General features: G+C 42.1%; 1 protein-coding gene across 2 annotated transcripts in view; it reads left to right on the forward strand.

Moving 5' to 3' along the window:
- PDK3 (pyruvate dehydrogenase kinase 3) overlaps positions 1–1,582 on the forward strand; it is a 60,462-nt gene extending 58,880 nt beyond the window's left edge. For both annotated transcript variants that reach the window (XM_027775718.1, XM_027775719.1), the window contains one exon: positions 877–1,582. In XM_027775718.1, the coding sequence (XP_027631519.1) occupies positions 877–897 (21 nt within the window). In that variant the 3' untranslated portion in view covers positions 898–1,582. The remainder of the gene's footprint in view (positions 1–876) is intronic.
- The last annotated feature ends 13,131 nt before the right edge of the window (positions 1,583–14,713 follow it).

Here is a 14,713-nt window from a genome sequence, read left to right on the forward strand (position 1 = left end):
ATTTAATAGATATAGTAAATTCATTAGATTTATATGTTAGAAGTTCTGAGAAAATGTATTCTCTAAGCAGTTGTTTTTCTTTTTTTTTTAAAGAATTATTTTATTTAACTTTATTTATTTATTTAATTTCATTTGACCAGAGGAGGGCAGAGTGAGAGAGAGAAAGTGAGAAAGCAAGCTGCCAGGTCTGGGATTCAAACCACTGTCAGCCATGTCGGAGTCCAGTGTCCTTAACCATCACACCACCTGCTGGTCCTTCTCTCAGCAGTTTTTTTTTTCTTTTAAGAATTATTTTATTTATTTTTATTCATTGTCATTAGTTTGTTTTATTTTTTTGAAGTTGACCACAGAGAGACAGACAGAGAGAAGGAAAGTAAGAAAGCAAGCTGCCAGGTCCAGACTTGAACCGCAGTCAGCCATGTGAGAGTCCAGCTGCCTTAACCACCATGCCACCTGCCAGCCCCCCTCTAAACAGTTTTTAAGTAGCATCTTCATTGAGATATAATTCACATAGCATAAAATCCACCCTGTGAAGTATACAATTTAGTGGGTTTTAATATGTTCACAAAGTTGTGCAATCATCACCACTATCTAATTTTAGAATTTTTCATTAGCCCAAAAAGAAATCCTATACCCATTAGCAGTCACTCCCAATTTCTAATCAGATTTTTAACTAAGAGTAAAGAACCTTTTTAAAGTATAGATAAGGAATCAAGTGGTAGTTCATTTTCTGTAGCAGCCATAGAAACTAATTCTGAGATATGGCAAGAATTTTGGAATTATCACCCTAAATCAATGCTCTGGGGAAGTCTTGGTTAAAATCAAGGAGCCCTATTCATAAACTCACTATGGATATTCCCATTGTTTTCTTTCTAGGGACAAGATCAAGACGAATAGAACTTGGTAGAGAGCTGAATGTTCTGGTCCTCCCTGTGAAGAAAGATTGTCATCTGCAAATCAACCAGAGGGGACTCCTTTCTTCCACCACTTTTGAGCGTGGCACCGTAGTCATTCCCAGTGCTTGAGTGCGTAACTTCTCTGTACCAGCTGGACTATTTCATGGAGCCTTTCCTGTAGCTACTTCAGACCTTGCAGTAAAGTCGTAACTTGAGTAATTCCTCATAGTACCTTGCTGCGGTGTGATTGGCGCCTGTTGCAAAAGAGCCCAGAGCCTCTTTAGACCTCGTGTGCCCTCAACTCTCCATCTCATTCTCATGAAGTCTACTGTCCACAGTCTCCCCAGGATTCTGAAGCTCCTTCCCCATTCCAGATACAGCAGATCCTGCTGTTGCTCTGTAACCAAATATTGTATTTGTCCTGAACCTCCAGCTAGGGCCTGGGGAATCTGGCAGTGGAACACAGCAGCTAAGCATGTCCTGATAATTCAGTCCCAAGGCCCTTCCTCCTCATATGCATCCCTCCTCTACTCTCTGATTCAGACGTTTGCCTTCTTCCATCTGATCGTATTCTCATTGTGAGGGGTAGGTACTTTGTGTTAGAGCTTATTCAATCGATGCCTTGATTTGATTTTAAAATCATTTGTATACTTCCATTCTGTTAATTAAAGCGTTCCAAAAGTTGTCTTGGAATTTTTCAGTTAACTATTTGGTTTCAAAGATCTTAAGTGAAAAAATACCTTCTGGTCCGTATTGAGTTTGTAAAGGACAGGAAGTTGCATGTTTATGCTTCTATCAGCATTTCCCCGATGTTCTGTACCTTTGTCCTGTTCCTTTGTAGTCTTCTGAGGAATTCAAAGTTCTTACATGACGATCCACTTGACTAGTTGCAAAATAGATTATCGAAGGGAGACGTTCTTTTGAGTTTCATTTGAAAAATGCTCTAGGTCTTCATAATTTCCCTTTTCTTTCATTTTATCTAGTTTTAGAATTGTCAGCTCAGTTGCTTTTCATAATTCTTTACTTTTTTCAAGAAGTTGCAAGTGGGCATTGATTAGCAGAGGACTTGGAGTAAAGAAATAGAGATGATGTCAGTCCAGATGTAAGGCCAGTATCTTACACAACTCCATCGGGAGTGTTTCTCTTCACTCTAATTTTTCACAGATACATCATCGATTCTGTGATACCCGCAGAAATGTTTCAGTCCAATTTTGAAGTCTCCAGTCTACTGATTTAGGAGTTTGAATGTGCGAAGTCCTTTCCCCTCCTTTAGCCATAGGATGGTATCAGTGCCATCGTCCCTGCTGCCACCAGAGTGGCAGATTTTTTCCTGGGAGAGTTGTGTTCCTACCAGCTATGTGTGGCTTGATCGCATTTCTGTTTCTCTTAGCTCTACTGAATCAGATTTTTTTTTTATTTCATTGTATGACCTAATCTTATGGTCATTCTCTTCATCTTTAGAAAGATTGCATCTCTTCCATCGTTAGAAGGATCTCATCAGGGAACTCCTATCTAAAAGCAATCAGTAAAAGAAATACTAATGTCCTTCCTAGAGACTGGGGAGAGGTGATGTACCATGTGGAGGCCCGTCCATGTGAAAACCCGGTCAATGTCTTGGAATGGGGCTGTTCTATCAGATTATTTTCTTGTGGCATAAAACATGCAAAAAATAATCCTCCTTTACATTTAAAGACCCGAGCTTCCTTGTAAGCATTAGATTGTATATTAGTATTTGACCAGGCCCCAGTTTCCAGCCAGATTCCTTTATACTTTCAAGGATAATACACTGCAGGGAGAAGGAGGCCGCAGACTCAGGCTGTGTCACCTCCCACGTAGTTCTGGCAGTGTTTTTAGTATTTGAGAAATGCCCATTCATTGCTACACAAGAAGCATGGTGTAAAGGTGAATATGGAAAATATGGTATAGAAAAACCCTGTCACATTCTATCTTTTACAAGTTTTTTTTTCAAAAGTAAAAATTTATTTGGGATCCAGCTCTGGGATCTGATGTTTAGGATACCTAGGTCCCACCTGGCAGACTGTGAAATATGAAAACTCTTTTCTTTTGAATTTATTATTTAATTTTATTTATTATCATTTATCTTCAATTTGCCCAGAGAGAGACAGAGAAAGGGAGAGAGAGAAAGCAAGCCACCATGTCTGAGACTTGAACTGGGGTTGGCCATGTGGGAGTTCAGCACCTTAACCACCACACCCCCTGCTGATCCCCAAACTGTGCAATTCGAAATCAGGCCCCAGCAGCTTAAAAAACACACCTAGCACACGGGCATGTGTGCCCAGAATGTCCACAAATGGAAAAATGGGGAAGGAATTGTGATGTAACTCTGCCTCATTGGAGGTGCTTTCTCCTCTCCTACTCTTTCTTTCTCTCTCTCTCTAGAGAGTGCACACGCCCTCTGGTAAATTTTAAAAAAACATTCTAATGTTTAATGAGTTAATTGGTAGTACTTTGCTAATATGCTTTTTGACTGACTTACCATGCATCGGACCCTAGTGCTGTCTAGCTCCTCCTGTCTTCTTCCTTAATAATCTCACTGTGCTTCTAAAGTAACCACAAGAAGAGTGGCAGGAACCTCTTACTATTTTCACAGGTCATCAACCCATTTATCCAAGTATTCATTTATCCTTTTCGTTGTGCACACATGATTCTCCAAACTTAAGCACATCCCTTTCACGGTTTGCTGGCTTTGTCTGTAAACAAATGGTCAGATTTCTATCCATAGGCTGTGATATAAATAGATTTTTTTACCTTAATTCAGCCAAATTCTTCCCCATTCCTTTGTATCATTCTCTCATTTATATATTTAGGGGCCATGTCTACTATTTGAAATAATGCCTGGTTCATAGTAGGTGCTTAATAAATATTAGTTGAATCAAAGAATGGAAACTGACAGACATTACCTTGGGTAATGGGGGCAATTACATGGGGGCAACATCTTTCTAAGTTTTGAAGCTATCCTTGCCTCCACATGAAAAAGAATGTAGTCAGGAGCTGTGGAACTACCAAATTGCCTTTTTCTAGTGCTAACAGATGACTTTAAAATATAGAGAAATGCGAAGAAGGAAGTAGGGATGGATCTACATGAGGCATCTGATCCTCTCTCTGTCTTCGAATGTCTGATTTTGGCTCCCTAATACAGGAGTTCTTTTCATCCCAACAGTGACATGAGTTTCTAGTCTTGCTTCTACCACCCAGAGAACTTTCACACCCAGCATCCCATTTGACCCTTGCAGTGCCACGAGGTGGACCACATGATTGCGGTTTGCCAAGATAACACAGTAAGTGAACAGAAAGACCCAAGTGAGTAGTTGGGTCTTGTCATTCCTGGACTAGTGCTCTGTACAATGCACCAGGTATAATTAGCGTTTCCTCTTTTGAGGAATTTCTTGGGTATGTTCATCCTCAAGAGTAAGCTCTAAACCAAACATTTTCTATAATGCAAGGTAATAACCAATCTGGAGAGGTTTTCTTTTGTATGTTGCCATTTTGGCGTAGTTAGAGGAGATAATCAAATGGATTTGGCAGCTTTTACCTCGAGAGACAGGCAACTTAAAGTGTAGAGCTGTAGGTAATTACTAGAGTTATTTAGACTTAATTCTATGTTTGAATGGATTCAGTGCTCCCTGCCAGCCCTTTCCTACAAAGACTCCAAATTTGAGAGTTGATGCTTTTTTATCTTTTGGTGGACTGAATTACAGCTTCACTTCGAATTTCTTGCATATTTACAAGTGTATTTCTGTTGCTGTCACTTCTGAACAAGAACTTGGCTCCCTACCAGATTCTTGGAGCACTCCCTTTTTCTTCTCCGTTCTTTGGCAACATGACTTTAGTGTCATTATCGTTGTCTATATCCGGTGGTGCTGAGAGGTCCGAGTCCACATGAACTTTTCTTTCCCTTTTGTAGATGATCTGCTTGTTTCCCCTGGGTGCCTGGGTTTCTTTGTTTATCCTTGAAATTCAGTAACTTCATGGTAGAGGCTATTTGGATTTTCATTCTGCTGTTTGGATGTGGGGGAATAAGGAGCCATGCAAAGCCTCCTTTGGACATGTTGCCTGGGTCTCCTTGGGAGAAAGATTCCCCTGACATTTCCCTATTCCCACTAGTTGTCACCTTGGCTAGAGTACGGCAGTCTCGTACTTCCGCTCTGCTGGCTTGGATCTAGTGAGGCCTTTGTGATCATGTTTCTCTCTGCTCCTGCTCCTGGCATTCTTCCCATTTGGGGTGCTGGAGGGAACGGACACGATGGGCATCTAAGACTGCACCCTCCTCTCCTAGTTTTGGTTCCTAGAAATGTGCCCACACAGAGGGCCCTCAGCTCCTCCCACTTCTTCCAGAAATCCTGGTTTCTCCAAGTTAAGAAGTGACTGGTGGAGTTCTTTGGAACCCTCTCATTGAAGCCCCCAGTAATCATGGCCTACTTGAAGGTGGGAAGACGTGCCTGGCAAATGCGAGACTGCTTCTTCGGTTAGTCCCCAGCTTCATTGTACCTTTTCAGGCACTCCCTGGAGTCCATGGTATAGGGGTGTGGCTTTTATTAGTTTCATTATTAGACAGCTTCTTGTTCAATTTTCAGATGTGTGTGTTGGAGGGCAGGAGTACTTATCTCAACATGCATGTATCTGCCATCTCTCTCAGCAGTCCAGGTGCTTAAACATTGACTCTGAAGATAGTGTCCTTCATAATCTATATGTTAGTAAATAGAGGGGACCAATATTGCCAGCAGGAAAGGACCATTAACAACCTAATCAATACAGGATTTTTGTTTACTGTTCTGTGTGGAAAGATAACTTTGAACTCAGGTTCCTGTTCCATTGATTAGAGATAGCAGTACCTTCTGACGTTTTAATGAACTTAAGAAGTTATAGGCCACTGACAGTTATTAATTAGTTAAATACAATAGGATATTTCCAACTCATCCATCACCAGAGTTACCTGTTAGGAACAGGTTGCTGGTCAAGCTGTCCCACCATGGGGTTAGTTAACCCTTGTGAGAAATGTACACGGGCTTTCTTGCCTGTCTTTTCAATCAACCCAGTTTAGAATTTGGTCTGTTAAGAAATAGAAAGGTGTGGGACCAGCAGTTAGCGTAATGGCTATGTCGCTGGACTCCCACATAGTCGACTGCGGTTCACGTCCCGGACCCGGTGGCTTAAAACTCACGCCGGGTGCGTGTGGGTGCGTGCCCAAGATCCTGAGAGGAGAATGGAGGAGAAGGGATTGCGGCGTGGCCATCCCCCCTGGGGGGTGATTTCTCGCTTTCTGTCTCTATGTCTCTCTCTGTCTGTCTGGTGAGCACACGCACCCTATAGCAAAAACAAAAACAAAAACAAAAACAAAAAAACCTCTCTTAAAAAAAAAAGAAATAGAAAGGTGTTACGTCTTACTTGGGATTATTTTTGTTATTGTGAATAGACATTGAAATGGGCTCTAGGCCTGGGGCCTCCCATCTAATCACGTAGGTTACTGCGTGGAAAGTGCATTTGCAGGCAGATCACGGGCTGGGAGTTTTATTTGGCCTCTTTGTCAAATTACAGCCTCCCTGCCTCAGTGGCCTGCACATGCCACTAAGCAGCCAGCTGCAAAACTTTGTCACCCTCAAGCTCGAGCATAATGATCAAGAAGCACAGCGATAGCCAGACTCCACCCTGGGCAGTGGAGCAGTGCCTTCACCTTAGGTGAGAGCCTGTGCCCTCTTCTCTGACCTGGTGTGAAATGGAGAACTGAATGCACCACCCAGCTGTGTGAGGGGACTAAGGAAGTGACAGTGGTGGGCAGAGAAGTTACATGAAGAACGCAAGCTATGTTCGGTCCTCCTTAAATAACGGCAGTCTCTGCTGTGTGCCAGAAACTGTGCCAGGTGCAGGGCATGTGGCAATGATCAGAGCAGAGAGAATTCTCTGCCTGCTGAGCTCACGTTCTAGTAGAGGGGAGACTAGAGACAAAGTAAAGAACTGCCTTAAGTTTCTTTTCAGTTTCTTTAAAGTTTATATATTTTATGCATGATAGAGAGCTTATGCTTGTGTACTAGAAAAAGAAGGGGAAAGAGAGACAGAGACAAAGAAGCACCCTCCAAAGGGTTTTTTTTTTTATTTGTTTGGGAGAGATTTTTGCTATAGGGCACGTGCGCTCATCAGAAAGACAGAGAGAGACGGAGAGACAGAAAGCAAGAAGTCAACCTCCAGGGGGGATGGGCAAACCGCAATCCTTTCTCCTCCATTCTCCCCTTAGGATCTTGGGCACGCACGCACATGCACCTGGCACAAGTTTAAGCCACCCACCGGGTCCAGGACTTGAACTGCGGTCAACTACATGGGAGTCCAGCGACATAGCCATTACGCTAACTGTTGGTCCCTCTCCAAAGGGTTTTGTACATGGCTATCGCCTTTCCCCAGTCCTCCAGCTGGCTGGGGTCTTGGGCACATACCCACCCAGCATGTTTTCAGGGAAACTTAGGGATCCCAACCCATGATCAGCCATGTGGCTTCCAGCATTGCAGTTTGGTTTATTACCAACTGTGTCACTCGGACTGGGACCAAAAAAAGGAGAAAAAAAATTATAATACAATTGAGATATAAGTGCCATAGGGGGCTCCAGGGGGTGCCACCTGACCTTCTAAATGTTGTTTTCATTACAGATAGGTGTGTTCCTTAGAGGAGGAGGTGTTAATGATTCCTGAGTTCTTTTCACCTTTGTATCTATTGGTTTGACTTTGGAGAGGCCATCTTCCCTGCCTGGCTCTGTGCTCAGCTATACAGAGGTACCTTGTCAAGGTCCCCAGAGCAGACGGAGCCCATTTCAGCTCATTGTCTTGCTGTTGGGGGTGGGGGGCGGGCATGGTCAGCTACCATAAAACTTCATCAAATGGTGGGGCCTGCCATTTCCTCATAACAAAGGTACAATTATGGCAGGGTCTGGCCCTGTCTTTGGGACTTCAGGAGTCATTAATTAAATTAAAATGTAAAGGATCTAGATGCTGTTGCTGGAGTTCAAATAGTTGCTTGTCAGAAGGAAAGAACCTATGGGGAAAAGGCTTGTCCTAGAAGGCTGCCTCCCCTCTTTGCAGATTGGCGTGAGCTGCGTTCACTCCCAATGAGAAAATAAAATGACAAGTATTTTGGTCACAGAATTCAGAGAAACCTCTGTTTCCCTCTTCCTGTCTATCTCTGAAACAGGGACACTAATTGCCTGTGATCCCAGTGGCAGAGAGCTCAGAACATGGGCTGTTACTTTGTGGGTAACACAAGCAGCGGTCCCTCTTTCCAAATGGAGGGAACGACGGAGCCACAGGGATGCTTGAAGTTCTCCACGCCCATCCTGGTCGCCCAGCAGTGGGAGACTTAACCCACTGGAAAAGGAGACGAGATGTGTTTAATTATTACTATAAATAAGGCCCATTTGTCACCCTTCAAATGAACTTATTTGCATATAAACAAAAGCATGTTAGGGCATCATTCCCGAAAGTCTCCAAACAAATGTCTGATACAGTTCTGTGCCTACATTAAAAGCAAGCTCCCCCCTTATCTTACGTGAATATACTTTCTGTGTATGGGGACCAGCAGTTGGCGTAATGGCTATATCGCTGGACTCCCACGTAGTCGACCGCGGTTCGCGTCCCAGACCCGGTGACTTAAAACTCACGTTGGGTGCGTGTGCGTGCATGCCCAAGATCCCAAGAGGAGAATGGAGGAGAAGGGATTGCGGCATGGCCATCCCCCCTGGGGGGTGATTTCTCGCTTTCTCTCTCTCTCTCTCTCTGTCTGTCTGGCGAGCACACGCACCCTATAGCAAAAACCTCTCCCCCCCAAAAAAAAATCCTTTCTGTGTTTTAATAAGTCCTTAATACACTCTATCTGAGCTTTTTTTTTTTTTTGCACAAAGCACCCAAGATGTAGAAGTGACTTTAGATCCCACACCTTTTTCCCTCCAGTGCTGGCAACCCTGTGGAGCAGTGCGCCTCCAGTTTTAAAGTGGTTACTTCAGGTTTTGTTGGAGGTCTGCATATCCCTTAAGAATGATTTTTTTTTTTTTAAAGTAAAACCTGATGCCTATAGTCCCATGGCCCAGTTTGGACTATTGGGATTTTTTTTTTTCGGTAGGTTAGAAAATTGAGATCGTAAATTTGTGATAATACTGGATTCAGGAAGTTTATAGTGAAAAGAGTATGAACTTCACCTGAAAAATATTTCTCTGTTCTATAAATCTCTCAGTGACATTTGGATTAATCAAGCATAATTAAATGTAGTTAGATTTTTGTCAGATTGTAGTTCAAAATAATATTCATCTATGGAGAGGGTAATATATTCTGTAGAAATTTTATTAAGCACTTTAGCTAAGCAAACACTAAGGAGAACAAAATCAGCCTCAGGAAGGTTAATTACTAAAAACCACAAAGTATAGTAGATTATGTAAATCATTTTAATTTTGAATTACCATGGCTTGAGCTTTAATTTACATTGAGAGGTATTTTGGATTTGTTTTTCACATTATATTTTCCAAAAGTACAGAATTACAATTGCATTCTTTAAAAGTTCCAGTCATTGTAGGATTCTATTAAGTTTACTTTTTCACATTGTAGTTTCCCAAAGTAAAAAACTATGGTTGCATTCTAATTACTTTTAGGATTCTACTAAGTTTGTGTAAAATGTAAGGACAAGTGATGGTTTTAAGAGAAGTATCAAGTAAGGGAATATTTGTGAAAGCGTTCCACCAGTGCCTGGCCTCGCAATAAATGTTCATTTATAAATAATTTAAATTTTTTTAAAATGGTAAAATATAAGGGATTTAGACTCTAGTGCTAAGTCTTGATTTTAGAAATTTCTTTAAAGGGAGAACTAAAGAGATAAAAATGATTTTATACGTGTATTTTTTCGTACTCAGAGAATTACATTTTCACTCCCCTTACCTGTCTCAGGGAATAGAGTTTAAAAAGAATCCCATGGAAATGTCTGGAACTCTATCATGGTGTGTTCAGATCTGATAGTTCTTAACATCTAAATTTGAGAGCTAGAATTTTGAAATCATTATCATCTCAGGAACATAAGATTACCAAAAACCAAAAACTGAACCTTGCCCTTTTCATAATAAATGCCACTCATTTCCTTTGTCTAGGAAGCAAACAAAGATCTCTTTACGAGATTTTCATAGAAAAAGCCTGTAATTTGATTTGTTTGATAATTTTGCAGATTTTCATAGAAAAAGCCTGTAATTTGATTCGTTTGATAATTTTTTTTCTTGGCTTTGCAGTGAGGCATCTGTTTTCCATCGGACCTGACTCCTTTTGGGATAATAAACTCTCTTTTAAATGAACATTCCGTTAAATCATTCTAATTCCGTAACCTAAAAGTGGCTTGTTAATTTGAATTCTCTGGATCGTTCCTGCCAGCGGGCCCAAACAGCACAGATGTCAGAGGTCATACACCCTCGTCCTACAGTTAGTTAGCCACGTAAAGACGTGTCCAGCTCTGGCACACAGGACTGGCTTAACTGCTTTCCAGTTCACCTTTGCCTTCCAGATTCATTGGAAATGGCAGACTTAGGAGGGAATGCATATTAATACCAGGACTACTTCATCTTTGAAAACATTCTTACCTTGGGATTCTTTTTGACAGAGAGAGAGAAAAAAGAACCTTAATTTGCACTTCTAACTCTGTTTTGGCTACTCACATAGACACTGGTCATTAACAAGGCGGTGAGAAAGTTCTATCTGATTGGACGTCCACAGCATTCACCAGGTAGCTGGGCCCGACGTCAGGTCATGAAAGGAGTTTGTGAAAACAGGATGAGTCCAAGATGTTTTATCAGCGTTTATATGGTAGCACTCCTCCTTATAAATTCCACTTTCTTTCTGACATCTGAACCATAGTAACCATGGGAAACCTCAGTCTGTATTTGAAAAGGCACTCTATCTTTACAGTAAGAACTAGCTTATGCCTTCATCTAAAAAAAAAAACCCCAAAGTTGCTGCCCCACATGTTGAATGAGAATGTATTAGAACATTTACAACTAAAGCAAATAACCATGGGGATCTGATAAAACTTGAGACTGCCTGCAGTAGAAAGGGGGCCAGGCAGAATCTTCTGGGCTTCACTTGCCAAATGCTCTTCGGAGGTGGCCTTGCCTGGCTACTGTAACCAGCGTGAAAAGTGAAATACAGGGGCCCTGACAAGATCCCAAATCTGCTCCCTTTTTCTCTAGATGCCTAGGGAAAACCTCACATGAAGTCCTTTGGTATCTTGCTTTTCACTTTCAAAAGTTCCTGATAGAGCTGATCTGTGACTTAGACTGATAAATTATGCCTCTACTGAGGGTTTTTTAGATTAAACCAAATAGCCCTTGACTCTTGAATGGACAGCCAAGGCAAGGTTTACTTAACAAACACCGAATCCTGCATATGTCGGCATTTTAATGAACTTGATTCCGCGTTGGAGGAATCAAGGTTTACTGCCTCCTTCATTTCCGTCATGTTCCTTGTTACAATTTTGATTCTCTCTTCTGTCGTGCTGTGATAAGGCCGAATGCTCTGCTCCAATTAGAAGCCGGAGTTAGATTTGAATCAGTCCTGGACAATGTGACACTTTTGAAGAACAAATCATCCCGTAGCTTGAGCATTCTGGCTAACCCTGACCTCCATGAGTTCCTTGGTGTTAAAATCATTTCAGGCCATAATTGCTGCTGAAGGTTTAAGACACACCATCGGCTGCTTTAAGTTCTCATCCTGATAAAAGTATGCAAGTGCTTGAAATTTAAATATTTCCCAGGTTTAGAACATAACTTGTGAATACCTAAGACTTGCTGAACCAAATCAAAGCCATTGTGCAGTAAAATGTACCATTGTGAATGTATCTAATGCCAAGATTAAATGTAAACTTCTTTGCTTTGCCAATTTTCCATTATAACCCGTGACTCAGAAAACTGAGAACCGCTGATTCCACAAGAGAAGAATTTTAACTTACACATGAAATGAAAGTGTATGACAATATTTGTACCCAGAAGTCCCAAACTGTGCCTCCGTCAGCTTAGTGACGCTGATCGATCGCGGTGTTCCCAAGTAGCCTTGTGGTTTGTAGAATGAAGCCAGCCCCCCAAGTTCTGCGGCCTGGCTGGTACACAGCCACATGTGAAGGACGACTTTGCTTGGAGAGACCTGCTTGCTCCACTGTCTGTGGAGAAACACGTTTTGTTGTCTTTTTAGGAAAAACATGACCAGGGAAATATGCAACTCACGTAACGTTCCTCAGAAGTTGGGGGGCATACTGTGGTGTCCCTCTTAGCCAAGCTAGTCATGGAGCACATGGACAATTCTGTACCCCAATAATCAGAACAATAAAACGGTAGTTGTGACTCACTGTGCTTCAGTGTGGTGGTTTCTGCGCTCTGGTCTGCTCTTACCGCTCTCACCTATAAACCACATCTTCGCTCTCTTGGTTTCTGGAATTCAGTCCATTAACAGCACCAAGCACCTTCTCAAGCAACTAGGAATGGCCAAGGTGCCTACTTAAATTCTTATGATTGATCAAAGAGAAAACAGGGTATTTGAAATCCCCATAGCAGGTAACATAGAGGGCGCCTTTTGGGGGAACATCATATTGGCAAAATACAGGAGTTCCATAACAGTCACAATGGTATTTTTTAAAATATGGTACATAGAAAGAGGGACCTGATATTGTCCAAACCAGGACACCTCTGAAAATGCAAAACTGTTTTTGAGATTATGCCGTAAACGGGTATAAATCAGGACTGTCCTGGAAAAACTGAGACAGCCTTGCAGTGGACCACCAACACCAGAGTTACCTGCAGTCCAGGCTAAACACAGATTCCTGGACTCTACTGATTCACAGTCTCTGGCCATCCCAATAATCAGAACAATAAAACGGTAGTTGTGACTCACTGTGCTTCAGTGTGGTGGTTTCTGCGCTCTGGTCTGCTCTTACCGCTCTCACCTATAAACCACATCTTCGCTCTCTTGGTTTCTGGAATTCAGTCCATTAACAGCACCAAGCACCTTCTCAAGCAACTAGGAATGGCCAAGGTGCCTACTTAAATTCTTATGATTGATCAAAGAGAAAACAGGGTATTTGAAATCCCCATAGCAGGTAACATAGAGGGCGCCTTTTGGGGGAACATCATATTGGCAAAATACAGGAGTTCCATAACAGTCACAATGGTATTTTTTAAAATATGGTACATAGAAAGAGGGACCTGATATTGTCCAAACCAGGACACCTCTGAAAATGCAAAACTGTTTTTGAGATTATGCCGTAAACGGGTATAAATCAGGACTGTCCTGGAAAAACTGAGACAGCCTTGCAGTGGACCACCAACACCAGAGTTACCTGCAGTCCAGGCTAAACACAGATTCCTGGACTCTACTGATTCACAGTCTCTGGCCATGAGGCCTAGAAATAATTTTTTAATTTTTTTTTTCTTTTTGGCTACAGGGCATGTGCACTCGCTAGAAAGAAGCAGACAAGAGAGTAGTTAAATGAGAAAGCACCCCCCAGGGGAGATGACAACACCTCAGTCCCTTCTCCAGTCGCCTTTCCAGATTTGGAGCATGTATACCCACAAATCTGACATATTTTCTTCAAGCTGCTGGGTTTGGGACACGAACCACATAGTTGGCCATGTGAGACCCAGCACCTTAGCCACTTACCAATTGACTGGTCCCAGGAATCTATATTTTAACAAATTCCCCAGGACAATTACTTTAAAAGTGTAAGTTTAAGCTAAGGCAGCCGGATCCCACATGGCAGGCTGTGTGGTTCAAAACCCAGATGTGACAGTTTGAAAAACATGCTGGGAGACCAGCGGACGGCCTAATGGTTATGTCAATGGACTCCCACATGACTGACCACAATTTGAGGCCTGGACCCCACGGCTTGAAACTCAGACCAGGCACGTGTGCGTGCGTGCCCAAGATTCTGAGGAGAATGGAGGAGACAGGATTGTGGCTGGCCTTCCACCCTGGAGATGGGGGGTGATTTCTCACTTTCTCTGTCTCTTCAGCGAATACACTCGCCCTATAGCAAAAAATCTCTTAAAAAGAAATGAGTGTGTGTGCATGCATACCCAAAGTCCTGAGAGGTAAATGGAGGAGATGGGATTGTGATGTGGTCATCACCCCCGGGGCATGATTTTCCACCCTCCCTCTCTTTCTCTTTCTTTGGTGAGTACCCATGCCCTATAGCAACAACTAAAAAAAAGAAAAAGTAACTTTGAGAACTGCTGCCCTATGGAATATTCAGAAGATAGCTTGAGCTTTTCAGTTAAAGGGCTGTTGGGTCTGTGGTCTCTTATGAGGAGTGAGGGCAACACCAGAACCCAGTGTCTCCAAAGACATTTGGCTATAGTTCTGTTTTCCAAATAATTTAGAGACATAGTCTTTGTGATATCCAGCATTTCTTTTACTAAACATTTAGTGGTGAAGGGAAGAAAAAAATTCTATTTTAAAAATTGTTCATTGAATTTAATCTGTTATTATTATTTTGTAATTTGACCAGAGAGGGAAAGTGAGAAAGCAAGCCACCAGGTTCAGGACTTGAACCACAGTTAACCATATGGGAGTCCAATGCCTTGCTCACCATGTCACCTGCCAACCCAAGGGAGTACCTTTTTTAAAAAATAATTATTTGTTTTATTTCTTATTATTGTTATTTTTTTAATTTGATGACAGAGAGAGAAAAAAAAGAAAAGTAAGAAAGCAAGCTGCCAGGTCTGGGACTTGAACCATTTTCAGCCATGTGGGAGTCCAATGTCTTAACCACCATGCCACCTGCCAGCCCCGGGAGTATCTTTT

The sequence above is a fragment of the Tupaia chinensis genome, unplaced genomic scaffold, assembly GCF_000334495.1.
Source record: "Tupaia chinensis unplaced genomic scaffold, TupChi_1.0 Scaffold000600_1, whole genome shotgun sequence".
NCBI classification, from domain to species: domain Eukaryota; kingdom Metazoa; phylum Chordata; class Mammalia; order Scandentia; family Tupaiidae; genus Tupaia; species Tupaia belangeri.